At 43.5% G+C, this 25017-nt stretch overlaps 2 protein-coding genes across 9 annotated transcripts in view; one reads left to right on the forward strand and one right to left on the reverse strand.

The window, feature by feature from the left end:
* The first annotated feature begins 1177 nt into the window (after positions 1 to 1177).
* Positions 1178 to 5186, forward strand: LOC118371763 (retinal cone rhodopsin-sensitive cGMP 3',5'-cyclic phosphodiesterase subunit gamma-like). 2 transcript variants are annotated; one of them, XM_035757353.2, is made up of 3 exons: positions 1178 to 1267; positions 4135 to 4293; positions 4542 to 5186. In XM_035757353.2, the coding sequence occupies exons 2-3, from the start codon at positions 4190 to 4192 to the stop codon at positions 4657 to 4659; spliced, it is 222 nt and encodes a 73-aa protein (XP_035613246.1). In that variant the 5' UTR covers positions 1178 to 1267; positions 4135 to 4189; the 3' UTR covers positions 4660 to 5186. The 2 variants fall into 2 exon arrangements, with proteins under 2 accessions (XP_035613246.1, XP_035613245.1); XM_035757352.2 differs by having other exon boundaries at positions 1200 to 1267; positions 4188 to 4293.
* Positions 5187 to 8511: 3325 nt separating this feature from the next.
* Positions 8512 to 25017, reverse strand: part of LOC118371758 (RNA binding protein fox-1 homolog 2-like) — a 28339-nt gene continuing 11833 nt past the window's right edge. For 3 of the 7 annotated variants that reach the window (XM_052500436.1, XM_052500433.1, XM_052500431.1), the window contains exons 5-12: positions 24765 to 24857; positions 17463 to 17553; positions 17209 to 17292; positions 14928 to 15066; positions 14484 to 14526; positions 12254 to 12345; positions 11985 to 12066; positions 8512 to 11829 (exon numbers count right to left, since the gene is read on the reverse strand). In XM_052500436.1, coding sequence (XP_052356396.1) covers positions 11785 to 11829; positions 11985 to 12066; positions 12254 to 12345; positions 14484 to 14526; positions 14928 to 15066; positions 17209 to 17292; positions 17463 to 17553; positions 24765 to 24857 — 669 coding nt within the window. In that variant the 3' untranslated portion in view covers positions 8512 to 11784. Of the gene's footprint in view, positions 11830 to 11984; positions 12067 to 12253; positions 12346 to 13054; positions 13743 to 14483; positions 14527 to 14927; positions 15067 to 17208; positions 17293 to 17462; positions 17554 to 24764; positions 24858 to 25017 lie in introns of those variants that run through there. The other 4 variants (XM_052500434.1, XR_008096803.1, XR_008096804.1 and 1 more) reach the window with 4 other exon arrangements.

Consider the following 25017-nt stretch of genomic DNA (forward strand, 5'->3'; position numbering starts at 1 on the left):
CCTACGTTTGTCTTTTGCTAATGAAGGACACTCAGCATAAGTGGAATAGCTCTCTAATTGTTCCTAATGGGTTCTTAGAAGTTTATTACAAGTATGGCAGAAGTAGAATGACACTCCTAAACTCCATCCAAAACACATAATACAACAAGGACTATGTTCACTGGACAGCTGGGTTAGGTTCAATTCATGGGTCAATTCATAGTAAAGCCCACGCAAACCCAGATCCTTAGTATGATTTGCCCATCATTTTAACATTTACACCCAGATTTCCTTAGCGTTTAACCAGTTATTTTCAAAAGGGTAATTCAACATTAAGGAATAAACAAAAAGGTCAAATTAAGTTGTAATAAATTAGAAAACACGAATGGCTCTATTCAATCCGTATCATGGCAGTGCAGCATTACAGCGTGAATGAACTTAGCGGGGACTGCATTCACAGTAAAATCTGAATATGTCAGCTCAATCGGAAATTACTTTTGCATTTCTATCACACAGTCTGTAACACTTCAGTGAGACAGATTGAATAGAACCCATGTGTAAATCCTACATAAAGTTTATTTTAGCTTTGTTTTTTGGTTGCAAACACTTAGTTAAACTGGGCCTTAATAAGACTACAAAAGCTCTTCTCTTAGTATCTCTGCAGTTAACACAATTAGCCCTTGCAACAACTACAGACCACTGATACACTACCCTCTCACCCCGACTAAAACAGTCCCTCTCTCCCTATAAATACCAACCTGAAGCTTACTTTACATCAGGGTTACCAATGTGTGTTTACACAAGAGCCTACAATTGCCAATACATTGTACACTGCTGTACATACTCAAAGTGGCCGGTGCCATGTGTAAGCCTATTACAGGGCCTTAACTCTGCAGGCACGTAGCCCACAGTGGAGATATATATATATATATATATATATATATATATATACACTGCATCCAAAATGGCACCCTTTTTATTACCCATAGGGATCTGGTCAAAAGTAGTGCACAATGTAGGGAATAGGGTGCCATTTGGGACTCGCTATATGCTCTGGATGTTATGTCAGGCCAGCTAGTAGCATGGGACGGGCTGGTGGCCAGTAAACACCCAATAGGATACCACAGTACACACGGTCACACGGCGAGTGACAGCGCAAAGGTCAGAGGGGATTAGGTCAGAGGTGTATAAAAGGGGAGGACAGTCAGAGAGGAGGAAGAGAGATACAGCAGGATCTCAGTAGGATCAACCCAACTCCGGAGAGCTGTTCACTACAGACTGCAGACAGGTAGGATGAAACTGCAGCGTCCCGTTATGCTCAGCTCTGAGCATTAGTTACCTTTATTGCATGCCCTGTAAGGGTCATTTGGCGTCAATGCCTTAGACATTTGCAGAAAACATTTTAAAGTGCAGAGAATTCGCTGGAAATATTGTACTGTTTCCATGGAGTTGTCTTGTTGAGATTGTGCTCTATTGCTGATGGTCATTGACTGGTTAGTGTTCAATGCACTTGCTTTAGTGCTGGCTTTGGAGAAGGACTCTTGTACACTTCACAGGAGGTTGGTGTCACCTTAATTGGGGAGGACGGGCTCATAGTTGGAACGGAATAAATGGAATATCAAACACATGGTTCTCATTCCCGTCACTCCATTCCAGCCATTATTATGAGCTGTCCTCCCCTCAGCAGCCTCCTGTGGTAGACTTGTGTGCTGTAGACTTGAGACAGCTCACACAACTGACTCTTGAGGATGAGAGCAGAGAAGGATAACAGACAATGGACTTGTTGAGTGGTTGTAGTCTAATAGAGAGGCTGGAGCTTTTCATTCAACACTAGGAGGAGACCAGTGGACATATAGGCAATACCAGGACACTAGGAGGAGACCAGTGGACATATAGGCAATACCAGGACACTAGGAGGAGACCAGTGGAGGCAATACCAGGACACTAGGAGGAGACCAGTGGACATATAGGCAATACCAGGACACTTCAGCAGACAAATAGACAATACCAGGACACTAGGAGGGAGACCAGTGGACACTACCAGGACACTAGGAGGAGACCAGTGGACATATAGGCAATACCAGGACACTAGGAGGAGACCAGTGGACATATAGGCAATACCAGGACACTACCAGGAGGAGACCAGTGGACATATAGGCAATACCAGGACACTAGGAGGACCAGTGGACAAATAGCAATACCAGGACACTAGGAGGAGACCAGTGGACATATAGGCAATACCAGGACACTAGGAGGAGACCAGTGGACATATAGGCAATACCAGGACACTAGGAGGAGACCAGTGGACATATAGGCAATACCAGGACACTAGGAGGAGACCAGTGGACATATAGGCAATACCAGGACACTAGGAGGAGACCAGTGGACATATAGGCAATACCAGGACACTAGGAGGAGACCAGTGGACATATAGGCAATACCAGGACACTAGGAGGAGACCAGTGGACATATAGGCAATACCAGGACACTAGGAGGAGACCAGTGGACATATAGGCAATACCAGGACACTAGGAGGAGACCAGTGGACATACCAGGACACTAGGAGGAGACCAGTGGACATATAGGCAATACCAGGACACTAGGAGGAGACCAGTGGACATATAGGCAATACCAGGACACTAGGAGGAGACCAGTGGACATATAGGCAATACCAGGACACTAGGAGGTCAGCAGATACCAGGAGACCAGGACACTGGACCAGTGGACATATAGGCAATACCAGGACACTAGGAGGAGACCAGTGGACATATAGGCAATACCAGGACACTAGGAGGAGACCAGTGGACATATAGGCAATACCAGGACACTAGGAGGAGACCAGTGGACATATAGGCAATACCAGGACACTAGGAGGAGACCAGTGGACACAGGACACTAGGAGGAGACCAGTGGACATATAGGCAATACCAGGACACTAGGAGGAGACCAGTGGAGGCAATACCAGGACACTAGGAGGAGACCAGTGGACATATAGGCAATACCAGGACACTAGGAGGAGACCAGTGGACATATAGGCAATACCAGGACACTAGGAGGAGACCAGTGGACATATAGGCACATAGGAGGAGACCAGTGGACACTACCAGGACACTAGGAGGAGACCAGTGGACATATAGGCAATACCAGGACACTAGGAGGAGACCAGTGGACATATAGGCAATACCAGGACACTAGGAGGAGACCAGTGGACATATAGGCAATACCAGGACACTAGGAGGAGACCAGTGGACACTACCAGGACACTAGGAGGAGACCAGTGGACATATAGGCAATACCAGGACACTAGGAGGAGACCAGTGGACACTAGGGAGGAGACCAGTGGACATATAGGCAATACCAGGACACTAGGAGGAGACCAGTGGACATATAGGCAATACCAGGACACTAGGAGGAGACCAGTGGACATATAGGCAATACCAGGACACTAGGAGGAGACCAGTGGACATATAGGCAATACCAGGACACTAGGAGGAGACCAGCAGACAAATTGGCAATACCAGGACACTACAGAATGAACACATGCAGATCAGTAGAGCAGCTGTGGAATGTGATGTAGGAGAGATGTTGATTGGCTGTTGACTTGACAACAGAATGTCATTCACCTGTACAGGATGCATGTCTAGAGTGGTGGAATAAAACGTGTTTGGGTGCAGAGTATTGCTTGCATGGACAACGAACTCTCAAAAGCATCTGTGTGCAATGTATTCTACTGTAGAAATATACATTGTGTAGAGTGCAGTTGAAATGGAAGACTGGGATAGGCTACTACTGGTTTCAAAGGTCTCAAAGAACCTTCTAGTTCCACAATGTTCTGGTTGAAGTGACCTCATCTGAACTACAGATTGTAACGCTAACGAGTAGCTTTGGTACTATTTTCGCCTTGGTTAGTACAGTATAGGTTGGTGCCAAATCTAATCTGGTATTATTGGATCAACATAGACCGCTCAGGTGTATTTTAGAGGGATTATCACTCTTGGAGTGCGACGGGATAGAGAGAGGGAGGGGTTGGTAATAATTAGGTATTAGGGAAAGGGGTTTGGATAAAGACAGATTGAGGATGAGACCGATGGAGTTAAAGAAACCGATAATCTACTCCTGATTGATATCTTGCTGGGATTTACTACTGTTATTCAGTTACGTATTTCCCAGCTACCTCTTTCCTCCCTCTCGCTCTCGGTAACCAACAGAAATGGCAGACGTTGCAACTGCCGCTGAAAAGAAGGCCCCCCCTAAATTCAAGCAGAGGACTACCCGTACCTTCAAGAGCAAGGCCCCCAAGCCTGGCCAGAAGGGGTGAGTTGGAAACTCCCTTAGAACACACAAATATAACTACTACTACAACAATGAAAACGAATTGCGCATACGCCTTCTGACATAACAAGCATCCATCTTTACATATCAAATGCAACTCCTTTTATACCGTACCAACACACACTTCAATACATCTTTCTCTCTAACTCAACTTTACCACCACAACCCTCGTCTGCTGTGTCTCTATCCCTTTAGCTCATGGAACTTCTCCCTCTCTCCTCTCCCACCAGATTCGGTGACGACATCCCCGGCATGGAGGGTCTCGGCACAGACATCACAGTGGTCTGCCCATGGGAAGCTTTCGGTGACATGGAACTCAGTGACCTGGCGAAATATGGAATTGTTTAGACGCCCTACCCCTCCTTCCCTCCCCTCGACCACCCCCTTCACTTCTCTTTCCTTCACTCCCCCTCTCTGGACTCTGTTTTGTTATGCCATCTTGTACAAGGCGCTTCCACTTTGACATCAGCTCGGTGTTTAAGAGCCGGGCGTACTCGGGTGCACTACCGACCCTGAGAGAAATGGTGAAGTCACACACACAGTGATACTTGGGAAATATGCACAAACCAGCTTTAAACTGAAGACACATAATACCAAAGCTCATCCTGCCACTGTCCTCCTGTAGAAATCTCACGTAAACAACCAGCTAAGCAATGTCCGAACAACTGATGTCAAATGGCACTCAAGTTATATGAATAAGACATGTAATGTATAATAGTGATGTGCATTCGCTTTCTGCGGTCTGGTAGGTTAAATAAATGGTCATGTCAGTGAAGCTTACTTCGACACTACTACTACAGTTTCACTGGTGCACTTCCTGAGAGAGAAGCTGGACTAAATTTACAATGTTATTAAAGAGGGTTTGATTAAGCGTTGTTCACATCTCAACCATAGTTGGTCTCCTCCCGCCTGACTTTTTTCTCAACCTGCACCCACTCTCATTGAAAGCACTTTTTATATACAGAAATATATATTTATGTACAAAATAAAATCAATCCATCTTTTTTTTTACAGTGAATTTCAAATGTCTGTGTAATTTGACTGTTCATTTGAGAGCCGATCACTCTTGCAATGTGTCAATCACATATGAACCCTCTTGAATTATATGAAGAATAACCAATTGAAAAACAGCTACTTCTCCTGGTACTTTGGCAATACTTCATCAGAAGCAATCAATTAAAATGTACATTTATCTTGTTCTGAAAGAGCTGCAAAACCTGGACCCGTACAAATCAGCTGGGCTTGACAATCTGGACCCTCTATTTCTGAAACTATCCGCCGCCATTGTCGCAACCCCTATTACCAGCCTGTTCAACCTCTCTTTCATATCGTCTGAGATCCCCAAGGATTGGAAAGCTGCTGCAGTCATCCCCCTCTTCAAAGGGGGAGACACCCTGGACCCAAACTGTTACAGACCTATATCCATCCTGCCCTGCCTATCTAAGGTCTTCGAAAGCCAAGTCAACAAACAGGTCACTGACCATCTCGAATCCCACCGTACCTTCTCCGCTGTGCAATCTGGTTTCCGAGCCGGTCACGGGTGCACCTCAGCCACACTCAAGGTACTAAACGATATCATAACCGCCATCGATAAAAGACAGTACTGTGCAGCAGTCTTCATCGACCTTGCCAAGGCGTTCGACTCGGTCAATCACCATATTCTTATCGGCAGACTCAGTAGCCTCGGTTTTTCAGATGACTGCCTTGCCTGGTTCACCAATTACTTTGCAGACAGAGTTCAGTGTGTCAAATCGGAGAGCATGCTGTCCGGTCCTCTGGAAGTCTCTATTGGGGGTGCCACAAGGTTCAATCCTCGGGCCGACTCTTTTTTCTGTATATATCAATGATGTTGCTCTTGCTGCGGGCGATTCCCTGATCCACCTCTATGCAGACGACACCATTCTATATACTTCCGGCCCGTCCTTGGACACTGTGCTATCTAACCTCCAAACGAGCTTCAATGCCATACAACACTCCTTCCGTGGCCTCCAACTGCTCTTAAACGCTAGTAAAACCAAATGCATGCTTTTCAACCGTTCGCTGCCTGCACCCGCACGCCTGACCAGCATCACCACCCTGGATGGTTCCAACCTTGAATATGTGGACATCTATAAGTACCTAGGTGTCTGGCTAGACTGTAAACTCTCCTTCCAAATATCTCCAATCGAAAATCAAATCAAGAGTCGGCTTTCTATTCCGCAACAAAGCCTCCTTCACTCACGCCGCCAAACTTACCCTAGTAAAACTGACTATCCTTCCGATCCTCGACTTCGGCGATGTCATCTACAAAATTGCTTCCAACACTCTACTCAGCTCTAGTCGGCTGGCCCTCGCTACATATTCATCACCAGACCCACTGGCTCCAGGTCATCTACAAGTCCATGCTAGGTAAAGCTCCGCCTTATCTCAGTTCACTGGTCACGATGGCAACACCCATCCGTAGCACGCGCTCCAGCAGGTGTATCTCACTGATCATCCCTAAAGCCAACACCTCATTTGGCCGCCTTTCGTTCCAGTTCTCTGCTGCCTGTGACTGGAACGAATTGCAAAAATCGCTGAAGTTGGAGACTTTTATCTCCCTCACCAACTTCAAACATCTGCTATCTGAGCAGCTAACTGATCGCTGCAGCTGTACAGTCTATCGGCAAATAGCCCACCCATTTTTACCTACCTCATCCCCATACTGTTTTTATTTATTTACTTTTCTGCTCTTTTTCACACCAATATCTCTACCTGTACATGACCATCTGATCATTTATCACTCCAGTGTTAATCTGCAAAATTGTAATTATTCGCCTACCTCCTCATGCCTTTTGCACACAATGTATATAGACTCCCCTTTTTTTCTTCCTATTGTGTTACTGACTTGTTAATTGTTTACTCCATGTGTAACTCTGTGTTGTCTGCTCACACTGCTATGCTTGATCTTGGCCAGGTCGCAGTTGCAAATGAGAACTTGTTCAACTAGCCTACCTGGTTAAATAAAGGTGAAATAAAAAAATAAAACAAAAAATCCTCAATAACACAAAATACAACCACCAACGACTCACAGACATTATTAAAACACAGGACAACATAAGAAATTGCTCTGTCCCCTCCTGTACTCCCTGTTCACTCATGACTGCATGGCCAGGCACAATGCCAACATCATCATTAAGTTTGCTGCTGACACAACAGTGGTAGGCCTGATCACAGACAACGATGAGACAGCCTATAGGGAGGTCAGAAACCTGGCCGTGTGGTGCCAGGATAACAACCTCTCCCTCAACGTGATCAAGGCAAAGAAGATGATTGTGGACTAGAGGAAAAGGAGTACCAGCATTCCCCAATTCTCATCGACAGGGCTGTAGTGGAATAGGTTGAGATCTTCAAGTTCATTGGTGTCCACATCACCAACAAACTATGATGGTCCAAACACACCAAGACAGTCGTGAAGAGGGCACGACAAAGCCGACTCCCCCTCAGGAGACTGAAAGGCATGGGTCCTCAGATCCTCTAAAGGTTCTACAGTTGCAACGTCGACAGAATCCTGACTGGTTGCATCATTGCCTGGTATAGCAACTGCTCGGCCTCCGACCGCAAGGAACTACAGAGGGTAGTGCGTACGGCCCAGTACATCACTGGGGCCAAGCTTCCTGCCATCCAAGACCTCTATACCAGGCGGTGTCAGAGGAAGGCCCAAAAAATTGTTAAGACTCCAGCCACACTAGTCATAGACTGTTCTCTCTGCTACCGCACAGCAAGCGGTCCCAGAGCACCAAGTCTAGGTCCAAGAGGCTTCTTAAGAGCTTCTACCTCCAAGCCATAAGACTCCTGAACAGCTAATCAAATGGCGACCCAGACTATTTGCACCCCCCCCCCTCTTTTACGCTGCTGCTACTGTTTATTATCTATGCATAGTCACTTTAACTCCACCTACATGCATATATTACCTCAATTAACTGGTGCCCCCGCACATTGACTCTGTACCCCTACCCCCTGTATATAGCCTGTTATTTTACTGCTTCTCTTTAATTTTTCGTTACTTTTATTTTTTACTGAACACTTATTGTTCTTAAAACTGCATTGTTGGTTAAGAGCTTGTAAGTATTTCACTGTAAGGTCGACACCTGTTGTATTCGGCGCATGTGACATAACATTTCATTTCATTTGAAATTGGACACCAAAATAACAACATGAAAGTCACAAACCACAACAAAATATTTTATATAAAAGATTTTATATGGACATTCACTAACAAAATAGCATAATGGCAGCCAATGGATAAACATGACAGAGGGGAAGAGATTCAAAAAAGGACAGTCACTTCCATTTGAAACCTATAGTGATTAAAAATAACCACCTCACTGTATAATATAATACAAGGAGCCTACTCCATGGCTCTGTTCCAATATCCACAGAAGTATACTACTTAGTATGAAGCACTGTATCAAGGTATGCATTCAAAGTAATATGCTGGTATGGAAATTAGAACGTTGCCATTGTGTTCTTGCCTCGTTGTGGTGGCCATTTTGTTTTGCCCATCACTGGGCCTGAGTCTTTGACAAACAGCACTGTGCTCTTCTTTGCTACACTAGCATACTAAGCATAAAAAAGGGCTAGCTGCCTAACATTCTCAATGGGGTTTAGTGATAAAAGATGACTACTGCAACCGAATGCTGTTGGAGTCTGATCTCAAAAGACAGAAAAATCATGCAAAACATTTAGGTCAGGGGTCTCAAACTCTACTTCCTGGAGAACGACATCATGCTAGTTGCCCATGTTGATTGTTTCAATAGGTTGTCAATCATTTATCCACTTTGCTCTGCGTTTCTCAATTTGGTAACCAAAGAAATAGGGCATAAATAACTATCTTTGGCTGTATCTTTTCAGTTATTCATATTTCAGTCCACTTTTGCAATACATGATAATAAAGTCAAATGACCAGAGAAGAGTTTGACCCCTGTTGAAGTCTTAGATTAAGTTCACACAGAGAAGAGTGGTACACACAGCCAGAAAACCAAAAATAAAATGAAAAATAGAGCAAACATTTCAAAATAAACAATGACTGCAGCATTTTGAAATATTGTTTCATAGTAATTAGTTCATGCCCCACATAACATTTTCTTTGTAAAACTGCTTTGAAACATTTACCATTGTACAAACCAAACGATAACACTTACAACCTGTTGTATACGGTACTTGGATCATTCAAAGCCGCATGGCTTTTAACCAAGACAGCACACGACCGCTACGCTCTTCACATCCGTTTTAAACCTCAACCGACTCATTTCAGCACTGAAATGTGAGGAGTCTAGGTTACTTCACCAGGTCAGAAGAAGTGCTTGTCAGGCCACCATTCATTCCAGCGTATTCTTGTCTACTGTAAACTTTGGACTTGGAATAAATTGTGAGGCCCGAACATTTCAGCCTTCCCTATTTTTTGGAAGGAAAAATACTCAATCCAATGCTTGCCAACCACCCCATCACCCTATTTCAGTCTGGACCAAAAAGTCCTGTTTCTTCCATTGAGAAAATTAGTTTGGTAGTTTCGTTTTACATGCTTTCCCGTTTTGTTCGCGCCATAGATATAGAACACTAGATAGGCTGATGTCATAGTGGCATACCTCTATGGTTCCCTCCCTCTTTGAACTACCAAAGAATCCATTCCCCTCTGCCCTAGAAAACAACACAAGAGGGAAAAAAATATCAGATTTCAACTAATCTTGAAATGAAAATGTCACCTTACTTTAGGAGGAACAACAACATTTACCAATAGAAAAAATATAACAAGAGCTAATGCAACAAATAAAAAGACCGCACTTATAATCATAACCACAAGAACGATAATATATTTATCATACACATGACTAAAAGTGTGCTTTTCTACAAATCTTTGGAACAAAAAAAAAGAGGCAAAAACAACCACATTTGGAAATAGAGTATAAGGATATAGAAATATGCACAATAGTATGGTATTTTGCATTAAATATTTTTCATATTGATGGTGTCCCTCTTTCAACGCCTGTTGACAGAATCTCACTATCTATTACCAACGTAGCTATTCTCAGGAAGACTGTACTTGATGTTTACCTGCTCTTCTAAAAGACAGAACAGGTTAGGGAAATCAATCATATAGCCAAATAATACATCCCTATCATACCTTTTCAAAGAAATATAACTGAAGAAGTTTATTCTAGGACACTAGGTTCTGGTTGTTTCAATGATATCAGTGATATATGTCTCAGCCTAACATTCACAATGCAATAAAAAGCCAGCCGGTACCTCTATAGTAGTGATGAAATATTATATAGTTCTGAGTGATGTGTATAGTGTGAAGTATTGTGAGAATATGATGTTGTGCACTGGAAGTTCAGTTTGGTATAATATTGTGTTATGTAGAGGGGACGTGTAGTGTTGCCCACTGTAGTGAATGACACAGATATTATCTACACTGTTGTAGACACCCCTGGACCTCGTTTCTAGGGAAGTGGAAAATGTGTGTGGAGGTGTGCTCAGAGAACCACTGAAACTAACAATATTAACGCATTAAAGACAACGCTATAAATCAGCAATAATAATAATAATAATTTGGTAACTTTTTTTCTCTCTAACTAAATTTATTTGCATAATTGTAACAATTCAATTTTTAAAGGTTCCCCATTTTCACGGACTAAGAAAACTTTGAGGTAAGGAACAGCTATGATAATCCTTTTACTGCTCAGTTTGAAGTGAGTCATTTCTAATAGTGTTAAAAAAAACATCAGTCCATCCACTCTCTCTCTCTCTCTCTCTCTCTCTCTGCAATGATGTCATTTCCTCTCTCATACTCCTTCACCCCACAAGAGGAAACATGGAGTCACATCCTCCATTTTGTTTGCAAATTGTCTTTCTGTTCCAAAATGCTTTTGGTGCTCGGTTGCTGTGGTTTCTCGCTCATTCAGGCTCCACAGACCTGCAGACACTGGCAGTCACAGTTCTGTCTTCCAATAACTAGGCTCCGCCTCCATTCTTGATGTATGAGTTGTGTATAGTACATGCCACATTACACCTTGGCTGTTATACGTGTGGTAGGGGGTTTGTCTCAGTGTTCAGTTAACGGTCCAGACACCAGTTACATGATAGGCTCTGGAGGTACGCTAGCTGGGGGCGACCATTCTGTGTCTTGTGCTGCTGAGAGTGTCGAGAGGGAGAAACAGGGGGACTATAATACAGCCGTGCAATGGAAACAAGCGGCCATTTGTTTCAAATACACTTTTTTTTTCAATTTTCTTTTCTTTGTCAAGGCTTTCTACCAGTCTTTAAAATGGCATTCCTATTTTTGTTTGAAGCGATAAAAGAGTGGACAGCAGGAGATTTTGAAATATAAATGTTTCCATGGTAGGCGACAAACTTGCGTCAACGTGTTGCAATCTCCATCCTGGACAGCAGAGGGAGCTCTTTTATAGATTGTTCAAAACAGGATGAAAGAGCTCCTGGGAAATGTGGTTATCTTTAGTAGGGCGCAAATCTACTGTAGCCTCCCCTGTACAGTGTGGCCTGGTAGAGACAGAGGAGAGGAGGTAAGATGGCAGTTAGTGGGTTAGTGAATGGCTAGAGCTTTACCATAGAAGTAGAATTACTAGAATGGACAATATAATTCTATGCTCTTTTCTTTGTTGTGGATAGTAATGTAAATAGACAGGCGTTCTTACCATAGCTCCTACACCGTAGGCTGCAGCTGTGGCAGGGTTTAGTGCAGCGTGGTAAGGGTCTGTCGTGTACACCCGTCCGTAGCTGGACACCAGAGATTAGTACATTACAAACCCGCAGCTGTGCAACCAAACATGTTCCAGAATAGAAAGTGAAGTAGGCCCACTGCTTTTAATTTGAATGTTGATATATAATATATGTTACCTATATATAGTCATAGTACGGTGTGCTACTGCTTTATTTTGTGTAATATCTTGTGTCTATCACTCACCCATCACTGTAGGCAGCTGCTGCGGCAGCCGCTGCTCCTGCAGGACCAGCTACCGCAGTCGGCTGAGCGTAGCGATACGCAGCATAGCCACCCTATAGGAGGAAGGGACAGACAGACAGCGAGAACACGGTTGTTAGTCAATTGTTATCAACTCCCTCACACAATACCCCAGGAATGAATGAGAGTGAAGCTATGTTCCTTTATAACGGCAGAAAAAGGAGCGAGACTAACACAAGCAGCAACAACAGGTCACCTGGTGCAACATGGCATTCAGAGAATGTAGCAGAGGCCTTTTCCCCGCGTCGGTCTCCCTCCATGACCAACAAAAAAAACACTAGGGCCTCGGTTTGTGGCAAAGATATAGGCCCTGCATCAAGTGTGCCGCAGCTTTTCTACATTCAATTCATCTGATAATTGATGTCTTGTTGGAGGTGGGGGGAGAGACAAAGACAGGAGAAAGTGTGCATAACCTCAGGTGTGAAATCTCCTCCTTCCCATCAAAAACACAGCGTTAAAGAAAGGGGGGTGAATAAACAGGTGATCAGGATCATTATTCCTTTAATAGGGAAAAACGAATGATGGACACACAGAAGACGGCCAGCCAATACAATTAAGGGGGAGGGGACATACACACTCGCATGGTCACAACCACCCACTGACGCCGGACAGCATGCACCCCAAACTCAAAACAGAGGAGACTGTCTTCCTTGGCAACACACCACTGCATTCTAACCTACAGATCAGTTCAGGACCAAGTCCCTGTATTCAGTAACACACACATCTGCTGGGGTGGGGGGGGGGGGGGGAGAGGAGAATGGGGAAGAGGAAGGGAGAGGGGTATAAGTGTGCCTGCATGCCAACATTGATTCAGTTAGCATGCCACAGGTGGAACAGATATAGGGAGATACCAGGAAGGGGTCAGAACGACTCATTAAGATGAAGATCCATGTCCCTGAGAGTCTGTGGACCTGTGTTGATCCTCAGATCTTTAAGCTACTGAGCCTCAACTTTCAGAAACCATGTCAGCCATTACTGGCAAAGTGTACCTCTCATTTTGGCTATACTTCATATCTAAGGGTGGCCGTTATAAAGACTGCATAAGAATCATGGCAAAATCCTAGTTTGTTTTCATCTGTGTATATGATTTATTGTACTATTTTTATTTTATTTTTTAAACTGAACAAAACTTTAAAATGTCCATCATGTTATGTCTAATTCCTTTAGAAGGTAATATTGTCATTCGTGTTATAACGATTCCCTTTCTCCCCCGTTCTGCAACTCCACCCATGTCAGAATCCAGTGAGTTAGTAATAGAAATAGAAATAAAAAGAGGCATTTCAATCTGGGATGGTCAATAAAACACCAGTAGCAGTCAGTCAGTCAGTGGAACGCAGAGTAATAGGATGGATGCACACTGGCTGATCACACAGTGACGTGATGATGGGACCCTACCTGGGGCAATCTGCCACTAATGTCCTGAAACACTATTCTACAGAGAGAACAGAGAACAGCTATGGTCAACCTGGTACCACACACACAATCACAGTCCACACGCAGGCAAACGATGCATAGAGCAGTCTATTCATGAATGTATAGAACTATGAGGACGTGTAGTATAGATCCTGGAAGATTCGACATTGCACATGGCATGCACCACTTCATATAGCAATATGATTCATCAAGAACAAAGTGTGTGTAACAGCTATTATTGATCTGCCTAATTAAAATAATTAAATTAATAAAACGATTTTTAAAAATGTGTGTTAAGGGGGCCTCCCGGGTGGCGCAGTGGTCTAGCTGTGCCACCAGAGACTCTGGGTTCGCGCCCAGGCTCTGTCGCAGGCGGCCGCGACCGGGAGGTCCATGGGGCGACGCACAATTGGCCTAGCGTCGTCCTGGTTAGGGAGAGTTTGGTCGGTAGGGATATCCTTGTCTCATCGCGCACTAGCGACTCCTGTGGCGGACCGGGCTCAGTGCACGCTAACCAGGTCGCCAGGTGCACAGTGTTTCCTCCGACACATTGGTGGGGCTGGCTTCCGGGTTGAATGTGCGCTGTGTTAAGAAGTAGTTGTGTTGTGTTTCGGAGGACGCGTGGCTTTCGACCTTCGTCTCTCCCGAGCCCGTACGGCAGTTGTAGTTCTGTGTATTTGGTCCATGCACACACGCTCACACACTCCGACGGAGGGAGGGGAAAGGAGAGAATGAGAGCGAAGGAGAGAGGTATACTTACATAGAGGTCTGCTGCACCGTAAAACCCTTCCTGATACATCACACTGAGAGAGAGGAGGAGAGGAGAGGAAAGACCAGAAAGAGAGCGATGGATAGAAGAGAAGTGATGAATGGTGATTGAGGAGTGGAAGGAAATACAAGTTGTGAGGAGGAGCAGAATAAAGAAGAGGGTGTAAAAGAGAGGAGAGAAAAGGGCCGGGTGATTAATATACACACACACGTGCAACATGCGAGATAAAATACCACTTCTCTTGTTTGGCCAAACGTAGCCCTTACAAGTCATATTGGAGTGATTGTGACCACTGCGCAGTAGGCCGCAATATTATCTCATGTTCAGACAAAGAAATGGTATTTCAGTGCAGCACCAAACTAACGCAATTAAGTGTATTTGTTATATCACACCATGCAGTAAACGTGTGTGTGTGTTTTATTGAGTAACACTTACCCTGGGTATGTAGGTATAGCTTGCTGGGGTAGGGCTGCCCTGACAGCACTGTAGACCGGCCGGCCACGACCCCGGAGGTGGGCGCCCCTAAAGGTCGCTGCCGCTGTGGCAGCCGCCGCAGGGTACGGGAAGCCAGGGACTGAGAGAGACAGGCCAGAGAAATCAGAGAGAGGCAAAAAAGAACAAAGAGTTAGTCTACACAAAAGAACAGTCTACAGAAAATAAACAAATAGTCTACAGAAAATAAACGGTCTACAGAAAATAACAAACAGCCTACAGAAAATAACAAACAAACAGTCTACAGAAAATAACAAACAAACAGTCTACAGAAAATAACAAACAGTCTACAGAAAATAACAAACAGTCTACAGAAAATAACAAACAGTCTACAGAAAATAACAAACAAACAGTCTACAGAAAATAACAAACAGTCTACAGAAAATAACAAACAGTCTAAAGAAAATAACAAACAAACAGTCTACAGAAAATAACAAACAAACAGTCTACAGAAAATAACAAACAAACAGTCTACAGAAAATAACAAACAAACAGTCTACAGAAAATAACAAACAAAGTCTACAGAAAATGGAAACAGGCTATTTTAATTATGATGGAGATCCATTGTGGGGTGAAGTGTCCTAATATAAAGGAATACATATGGGCTAAAGCTAGTCATATCAACATCTCACCAATCTCCTATTCTGATGAAATGAGGACTAAAGCTAACAATGTTAGCATCTCACCTATATTGATGAAATGAGGACTAAAGCTAACAATGTTAGCATCTCACCTACACTGATGAAATGAGGACATACAGTGCCTTCGGAAAGTATTCAGACCCCTTGACTTTTTCCACATTTTTTTTTACATTACAGCCTTATTCTAAAATTGATTAAATGTTTTTTTCTCCCGCATCAATTTACACACAATACCCAATAATGACAAAGCAAAAACAGGTTTATTTGCTGAAATATGACATTTACATAAGTATTCAGACCCTTTATTCAGTACTTTGCTGAAGCACCTTTGGCAGTGATTACAGCATCAAGTCTTCTTGGGTACGACGCCACAAGCTTGGCATACATGTATTTGGGGAGTGTTTCCTATTCTTCTCTGCAGATGCTCTCAAGCTCTGTCAGGTTGGATGGGGAGCGTTGCTGCACAGCCATTTTCAGGTCTCTCCAGAGATGTTCGATCGGGCCCAAGTCCGGGCTCTGGCTGAGTCACTCAAGGACATTCAGAGACTTGTCCCAAAGCCTATCCTGCTTTGTCTTGGCTGTGTGCTTAGGGTTGTTGTCCTGTTGGAAGGTGAACCTTCGTCGCTAGTCCGAGGTCCAGAGCGCTCTGGAGCAAGTTTTAATCAAGGATCTCTCTGTACTTTGCTCCGTTCATCTTTCCCTCGATCCAATCTAGTCTGCCAGTCCCTGCTGCTGACAAACATCCCCACAGCATGATGCCACCACCATGCTTCACCGTAGGGATGGTGCCAGGTTTCCTCTAGACATGATGTTTGGCATTCAGGCCAAAGAGTTCGATCTTGGTTTCATCAGACCAGAGAATCTTGTTTTTCAGGGTCTGAGAGTCTTTAGGTACCTTTTGGCAAACTCCAAGCGAGCTGTCATGTGCCTTTTACTGAGGAGTGGATTCTGTCTGGCCACTCTACCATAAAGGCCTGATTGGTAAAGTGCTGCAGAGATGGTTGTCCTTCTGGAAGGTTCTCCCATCTCCACAGAGGAACTCTGGAGCTCTGTCAGAGTGACCATCGGGTTCTTGGTCACCTCCATGACCAAGGCCTTTCTCCCCCGATAGCTCAGTTTGGCCGGGCGGCCAGCCCGGTGGTTCAAACTTCTTCCTGTTAAAAATTACGGAGGCCACTGTGTTCTTGGAGACATTCAATGCTGCAAACATTTTTTCGTACCCTTCCCAGTCGACAAAATCCTGTCTCGGAGCTCTACGGACAATTGCGTTGACCTCATAGTTTGGTTTTTGCTCCGTCATGCACGGTCATCTGTGGGACCTTATACAGACAGGTGTGTGCCTTTCCAAATTATGTCCAATCAATTGAAATTGCCACAGGTGGACTCCAATCAAGTTGTAGAAACATCTAAGATGATCAATGGAAACAGCATGCACCGCAGCTCAATTTTGAGTCTCATAGCAAAGGGTCTGAATACGTATTTTATTTTTAATACATTTGAAATGAAGACTTAAGCTAACAATGTTAGCATCTCCTAACATCAGCTGTGTTGATGAAATTAGTCTAACAATGTTAGCATCTCACCTGTATAGAGCTCTGGACTGTACATGGCTCCAACCATTGGACTCAACTTCCACCCGGCTGTAGGGGAGTTGGCATTTAATAGCCCTAATGTACATTTCACAAAAAAGAGGATAAGAAATATGAGTAACACTCAACATCTATATCTCAACAAGTTAAACATACTTTCCAATTACACCTATGTAATCACATGCAACCACATTGCTACTAATGTGTTGGTCATATTCAGCAGTTATAACCAGCAATATTATCTTTACCATAAGGTAGAGCGGCGAGCCCCTCTCCTCCATTAGAATATGGGGTGACCATTTTCTTATTGGTCATCACCCTGGCTGTGGCGTTGTTGACCTGGGTGTAAGAGAGAGGTCAGAGGTCAAGACAAAACGACAAGGGGTCACACCGGACCTGAGGGACAAACACCCTTGCCTGCTCCATGCACAAACAACATGGGCTCCTCCTGTATACCCAAACCCATAGAAATAGAATGAATAGAACATGCGTGGAACCGCTAACCCTGGAAAACTGACCGTTAAACTCAAAGGTACACTCACAATATCTGCCTGGTACTGTGAAGTAATAATTTCCATGATAGGGTAGACTGTTCATTCAAATAAATAGTGATGTGGCTCATGCAATGGAATGTACTCTATTTTTTGTAATGTCAGTTTTTTTAAATCACAGCACAGATTGATGGGTACACTTCCTGCTTTTACTTACTGCTTTGGTCTTATGGGCATACGCGCAATGGCCGACAGACCACCCATTATGCCATCACTGACTTGAATGGGGACACCCGTTCTATTCATTCTATTTCTATGCCCGACCCACACAGTACAGGCACCAACATAACCATCAGTACTTCCAGAACAAATAGGCCCTAGATATTTGAAATATGAGTGCGTCAATACACTTAGAAATGGCTATGACTAACTCAGATAACTCAGATTATTAATACATATGTAACTAACGCAAATAAATAGAGATTAGTAAAAAACTGTGTTTGTACTTGTCAACATTTATCTGCTACTGTGAGTCGTATGAATTGAAAAAGTGACAGTAGTGTCTACGCTTGGATAAGAGGTTCATTTTGCTGATGTAAAGTGATAATGGTAATTGATTCATATATGCATTCTTTTGAAGGATAAAAAACGAGGAATTTGTGAGTATTCACAATAATTTAACCATTGACACACACACACAGACTGAACAAAAATATAAAAACATTTCAGAGTAAGGCATTCAAAAGAAATCCAAGACCATTCCAGGCATTGCTACCTTTAACAAGAGGGAAAAGAGAAGGTGAAGTAAGCTTTGATGCAAAACGTTTCATCACTTGAACAGGTCACACACAGATTACACGCAGCCAGTCAAATCAAGAGCGCATCACATGACCAGAAGGTGAGCCAAACCAGCCAATCAGCAAGCATCAGATGCAGTATATATAGACCAATCAAAACATTCTGGCAGCGCTCCCAATCAAGTCACACACATCATACAGAGAGAGAGAGAGAAGGGGGGAGAAGAGAGCGGGATGCAGGAAGAATAGCCAGTCCACATTAAAAGACATGGGAACACATAAATGATGGGAGGTAAAGAGAGAGTGAGAGAGAAAGAAAGAAATGCAAAAAAATGTTTTTCTCATGAACAAAAAACAAAACAAATACCAAGATGCGGAAGAAACTAATCAAAACAAAATAAAAAACGTCTAACCATTTGCCTACATATATGATCCAATACATGAGCTGGAATAAAGAGGGATGAGACAGAGGGATGAGACAGAGGGATGAGACAGAGGGATGAGACAGAGAGGGATGAGACAGAGAGGGATGAGACAGAGAGGGATGAGACAGAGAGGGATGAGACAGAGAGGGATGAGACAGAGAGGGATGAGACAGAGAGGGATGAGACAGAGAGGGATGAGACAGAGAGGGATGAGACAGAGAGGGATGAGACAGAGAGGGATGAGACAGAGAGGGATGAGACAGAGAGGGATGAGACAGAGAGGGATGAGACAGAGAGGGATGAGACAGAGAGGGATGAGACAGAGAGGGATGAGACAGAGAGGGATGAGACAGAGAGGGATGAGACAGAATAAAGAGATAGAAGATGGGGGTGCAAATGTCATTCCTCAAAAAACCAAATCAAACCATGACCGTGAAACACTGTCAGGCATTGCAATTCAGTGTCGCACGACAAATAACTAGAAGCAGACACCAATATAACACACCATCCAAAACCAAACCATTGCTCAACATTTTTAAAAAGAAACTCCTCGTGAACATAATCAAAGTCCGGGCAGATAATCCAATTAAATATACTATCCTATTGAGAGTCAGATGTGATACTGATGGTGGTTTCAAGATGATCTTCTCTCTCGTGGTGGTCTCCATTGGCAACTAGTTTGAAAATATTTTATATACTCGATATCAGTTGCATATCCTTAGCTTGTACAAAGTGTCATTTAACCTTAGTTTTAATGTGAAGAATAGACTACGTTGCCCTTCTACATGGACAACTACAGCCAGCGCACAAAACCTACCGTCTCGTTGCCAAGACTGACTTCTACCACAACGCGTTCATGCTTTATCATGCCAATCCACTACTAGTGTACCAAACAAAATGCTGTTGAAGCAAAGCAATCTACCGTTTGGTATTCACTAAAGAAAGGTAGCTAATACATAACATAGAGATGACAGTGGCACTATATGATACAGACGACAAGAGATAGTCAACCATGCAGGAAGTCAATAGCTCTAGAATTAATGTTTGAATGCAGTTAGAGTGGTGAATGGAATTAATGCATAAAGTGGTAGTCAGTTGCGCTTGCAGATGCGTTTTATATCAGCTTATCTTAATGTTACAGAAAGAGTCTGGAAGGCCATGCGGTCCAAATGCCATTGTTTTTTCTAATCAGCATTTTATTCGCCAGCTCTACAATCAATCACAGGATTAGCCAATCAGATCCTTTCGATCAAACCCTGCCGGGTCACGGACACTTTAATTGTATTTTTTTTGTGTGTAGGGTGCACTTTATCTTTATTTGGCGGATAGGGGGGGGGGGTCATTCAAAAATGATGCCATGTGTACACAACTTACCATTGCTGGGGAAACGGTGTGAGGACACGCGAGCGGTTACCGTGGAGACTGACAACAACACAGAAATCATCAGGGGGAATAGAGAAAATATAATAAGAAATTAACCAAAACAAAAACAACCAATGAGGTGATGAAAAGCAACCACCCCCACCCTGAGGTACACAGAGGAAGTGATGTCATGAAGTGATGTCACAGGTGATTGGTCACCTTTTGACACAAAGCTGACCTCTATTGATGTAACTACTACAAATACCCAATACATATGAGCAGATACAGCCATACACATATGGGAGACAGAGGGGGACAGTTGAGGGATCAATCTAGAAGCCTATGGGTCAGGGAGAAGTCACTGAACTTTTCAACACAACCAGTGTTGGGGGTAACGCCTTGTAAATGAACGTGCTACAGTAATAATAATACTTTTTGTGGTAACGAGTAATATATCAGAGTTACTGTTCAAATTATAATAATAATATTACAGTTATCATTCCCTTCCTATTACACTTATTGATCCAAATTAATGTGTGAGATTATTATTCCCTCTGTTGGCGCTATTTATATACATATATAAAAAAAATTATGTCCTCTCACCAAGTTCCTGTTTATGCATGCACACACTACTACTGACTGCTTAAGTGAGGACGATGGGAAAATGGCAGAAGCGTCTAAAACACTTGTTTTCCCAGCGTGGAAGTACTCCCATTACTTTAATTTGGTAGGACAAGATGACAAGAATAACATAGTAAAATGTCAACTCTGCCCAGGTGAGAAGAGAAACACCTGACCCTGCTGCTGAAGATGACTGTAGGCCTACCTCATCTTAATGGTTCAAGAGGACAGGCTGTGACCCAGGGAGAGCTGAACCAGCTTGTAGCTGGGTATGTAGTAGAGGAAATGTTGCCCTTATCCTCAGTAGACATTATGTCTGTCATTACTCGGCTAATTGTGTTGGTGCATAGGCCGACGTAGGGTAATGTTGACATTGTTTACATTGAGTGAGAAAGCGCAGCGTTTTGGGGTGTAACACAAAAGTAATAAAGAGTAGTGTAACTAATTACTTTCCCCAGGGAGTAATAAGTAAAGTAATTCATTAATGTTGAAAGAAGTAATATATAATATAACTTTTTTTGTAAAAAAAACAAACATAACAAAATACTCTATTGGAGTACACTTAAAAGGGAGAATGGACAGACGGAGAGAGGGGTATATCGACTAGGCTTGGGCAGTATAGCATTTATACCGTATACTAGGGTACTTGGAAAAAGCCACGGGATGTTTTTTTCCAATACTCTCAAAATGATTTATTTGAAGTTTCTCAATAATTTTGAATATTTGTAGTAACTTTTTTAAGTTAATACCTGCAGTCAACTTGTGCAATACATTCAGCGTTAAAGCAGATTGGGTTCTTCATTTCACCGCTCTTACGTTCTGAAGTTTACCGCAGTTCCCCAGAACAGTTGAGCCAGTCAAGTGTTTGTTTGTAAATGGCAGAAGTGTGGACTTGAGTCACATGACTTGGAGTCACAAATATGATGACTTGCAACTCGACTTTGACTTCAACACCAATGACTCGTGTCTTGACTTGGACTTGAGCCTTATGACTCGACCTCGCTTGATGCCCAAATATAAAAAATAATGATATTTAAAAAAAATAATAATGTGCAGCGCATCAATTCTTCATTTAACGGATTACAGTTTGAATCGGACAGCAGCCAATCAAATTGTGCCAGCTGAGAAAAATTTGTGCATGGCAGTGCAGAGGAATGTCGCCGGGTGAATTCAGATGGAGCCCTTGGAAAGATGATACCCAAAATTATTATTTTCAGTTATAAAGACGACGCTGTATCAACAAAAACCGGATTGCAACTTGCAAAACATGCAGGAAGAAAATTAGACGGAGGCGTAACAATTTCCAACTTTGTTCGACATTTGAAGCTGTACAAAGAACGTAAGTCGTGGCTAATAGAGCCAACAGCTATATATTTTATTACTTTACTAGTGTATCATGTAGGCAACGTAATGTTAAATCAATGAGCCTCCACACAGTCAGTCAGTTCAGGAATGTGATCACTGCACCCAAGATTGAGCTACAACTGCCTGATGATCCTAAAACAAGGTTGGGCAATTATGTACAAACCTACAGTGCCCGATAGCGATCCTCGATAGTCGATCACTATTGGGGGGAGGGGGGGGGGGGCTACCCATGTATTTCCGTGGAAATATAACGTTTATTTGGAAAGTAATACATATAGTTATTTTTAAAAGCATTCATGATTTGCGTAAATGTAATATACTAACTATTACTCTTGTTAAAAATATGAAATGGTATTACATTTGGTGAAGAGCACATTAGGACTTGTTTAGGACTCGAAACTCAAAGTTAAAGACTTGAGACTTGACGGTCTTGACTTGAGACTTGACTCGGACTTGCCTGTCTCGACTTGGGAGTTGGGCGACAATGACTTGGTCCCACCTCTGGCAAATGCACAACAGGAGACAGCGGGAGCTGGTGAGACCATTGCGTTGTAAATCTATCGGCCGGTCACTGTTGTGCGCCGCACGAGGCGATGAAGTTACACTCATACAATTCACTACGAAATGTTTGCCATCAGATATCTTATCCCGGCTTTCTGCCGTGTGTGAGAAGTCAAAGGGGTCTTAGTTATCTGCCATGTTCCCCCTGTGCTTCCTTACTAGCAGGTTTTTTCCTCCTCCGTTCTTCTCACCTCTGCTGGATGTACACATGCTGGATCTTCATTCAGAAAAGCATGCATCACAACTTTGTTCATTTGCACAATTTCTCTCAGTCACCTTCGCTTGTACAAGTCCAGACGCAACGAAAATGACATTCGGTAGCTATTAGCTATGATTGTATAACTTTATGAGCAGGATTTCCCGGTCTTTGCAAATAGTTTGTTGTTAGCATTCTAGTAATAGATGCCCAACGGGCTTTTTATTTTGGTTTTTAGTGCCCCTTGTGGGCTATGCCGGTAATACCGTAAAATCCTGGGATGGCAGGTAGGACGGTATGAAAATCTGGATACCGCCCAAGCCTAATATGGACAGGTGTTGAGGGTCACAAACAAACACAGGTTGATATAAGGAGAGAGAGACAAACAAGGATAGACAGACCGACCGGCATGAAGATAGAGAAAGAGATGGAGCAGAACAGAACAGGGGGGGAAAGAGGGAGGAAGACAGCCGTATCATCGTCACTCGTCACTCTCTCCATCGCTCTCGCTCTCCCTCCCCCTCTTCCCCCGTATTTCTCTCTCTCACCCGCACATTTAGACACACATCCACACAGCAGAGGAGTGCATAATGGTTGAGAGCATGCAGAAGAGCTCAAAATAAAGCATGGATCTAAAACCAAGAGCCAAAGCGATGGCAGAGCATGAGGCGTTGTCCTTCCGACATCTTCCAAGTCATGCTGACAAAGAAGACCAGAGGCATCGCAGCAGAACTCGTCCCCATTACACCAGGTATTACTCTTGGGAAAGGGGGATGCAAGTGAGGGTGAGGTGTGGGTTGCCTTTATTTAATGAGTGACATATAGACCCCAAAAATCACCAGTGAATCTATAAGCAGCAGATCAAACACTTCACCACCACACTCCCTCAGGGCAGAGTCTCATACCAACACCTGCCAACACCTAATGCATGCAGCAATGTCACCATACAGCAATGTCACCATACAGCAATGTCATCATACAGCAATGTCACCATACAGCAACGTAATCAAACTACTTCAATACTGGGCACTGACTCACAATCAAGCACACAGGTATCGGAATGTAAGGGAAAGAAAAGGAGGCAATCTTTTATGACGTCACATCACCTGACCGGTCTTCTGAAACACGATTGGTAGCCCATGCAAGAGAATCTCTCACAAACACAAGCAAGCATGGTTGTTTGTCAGAAGAAGAAAGTAAAGGAAGAGAGGAGAGGGAGAACGTCCCCTCTAAAATAGTGAACACCAATAAAGCCCGGATTCTGATGGCGGAAATGATGGTGATGATGGATATAAAGAAGGGGGTGCAGCAGAGAAAACAAGACACGCCCTCTCGCATGCCGTGTCATAAGCAGCATCCAGAGGCACAGTGTGTAAAGGTGTCACGTGAAAACACTGTTCCCAGACCATTTTGTTGCCAAACCACCCAGCATGCTTTGCAATCCAGGCAGACCCATAAAGCTGAAGATCAAAACGTGCAAATGGACAGTGCGCGAAACAGGAAGTGATGTAAAACCAAGACATCGTGCGCATCGATCTTTCTGTGAGGCACCACCGCACCATGCTGGAAGGGGGTTATTATAACACTAAACACAAACAGACTCCCCGAAACCATTTGAGACAGTTCAACTGGAGATGGAGGAGCATACTAAGCCAACCGGACATAATTTCACTGCTGAACATGGGACAAAGACGAAAAACAAAATGGCCACCGTTCTTGGAGGGTAAATTACCTCAACCTTGCGTCCTTCCACCAGAGTTCCGTGGAGAGCAGCTCTGGCCTTCTCAGCGTCTGCGCTCGTCTCAAACGTCACAAAGCCAAAACCCTAGAGAGGAAATGGGGTTGAGGATGGAAACAGAAGGGGATGGAGCGGGAAACCAGAGGGTTGGAATATAAGAGAAGGATAAGGGATATGAAGAAATGTGCGTAAGCTATGTCCACTCTGTGCAGAGTATTATGTCATGTAACTTAAAATGAACAGGTTT

The sequence above is a fragment of the Oncorhynchus keta genome, unplaced genomic scaffold, assembly GCF_023373465.1.
Source record: "Oncorhynchus keta strain PuntledgeMale-10-30-2019 unplaced genomic scaffold, Oket_V2 Un_contig_1042_pilon_pilon, whole genome shotgun sequence".
Lineage (NCBI taxonomy): Eukaryota > Metazoa > Chordata > Actinopteri > Salmoniformes > Salmonidae > Oncorhynchus > Oncorhynchus keta.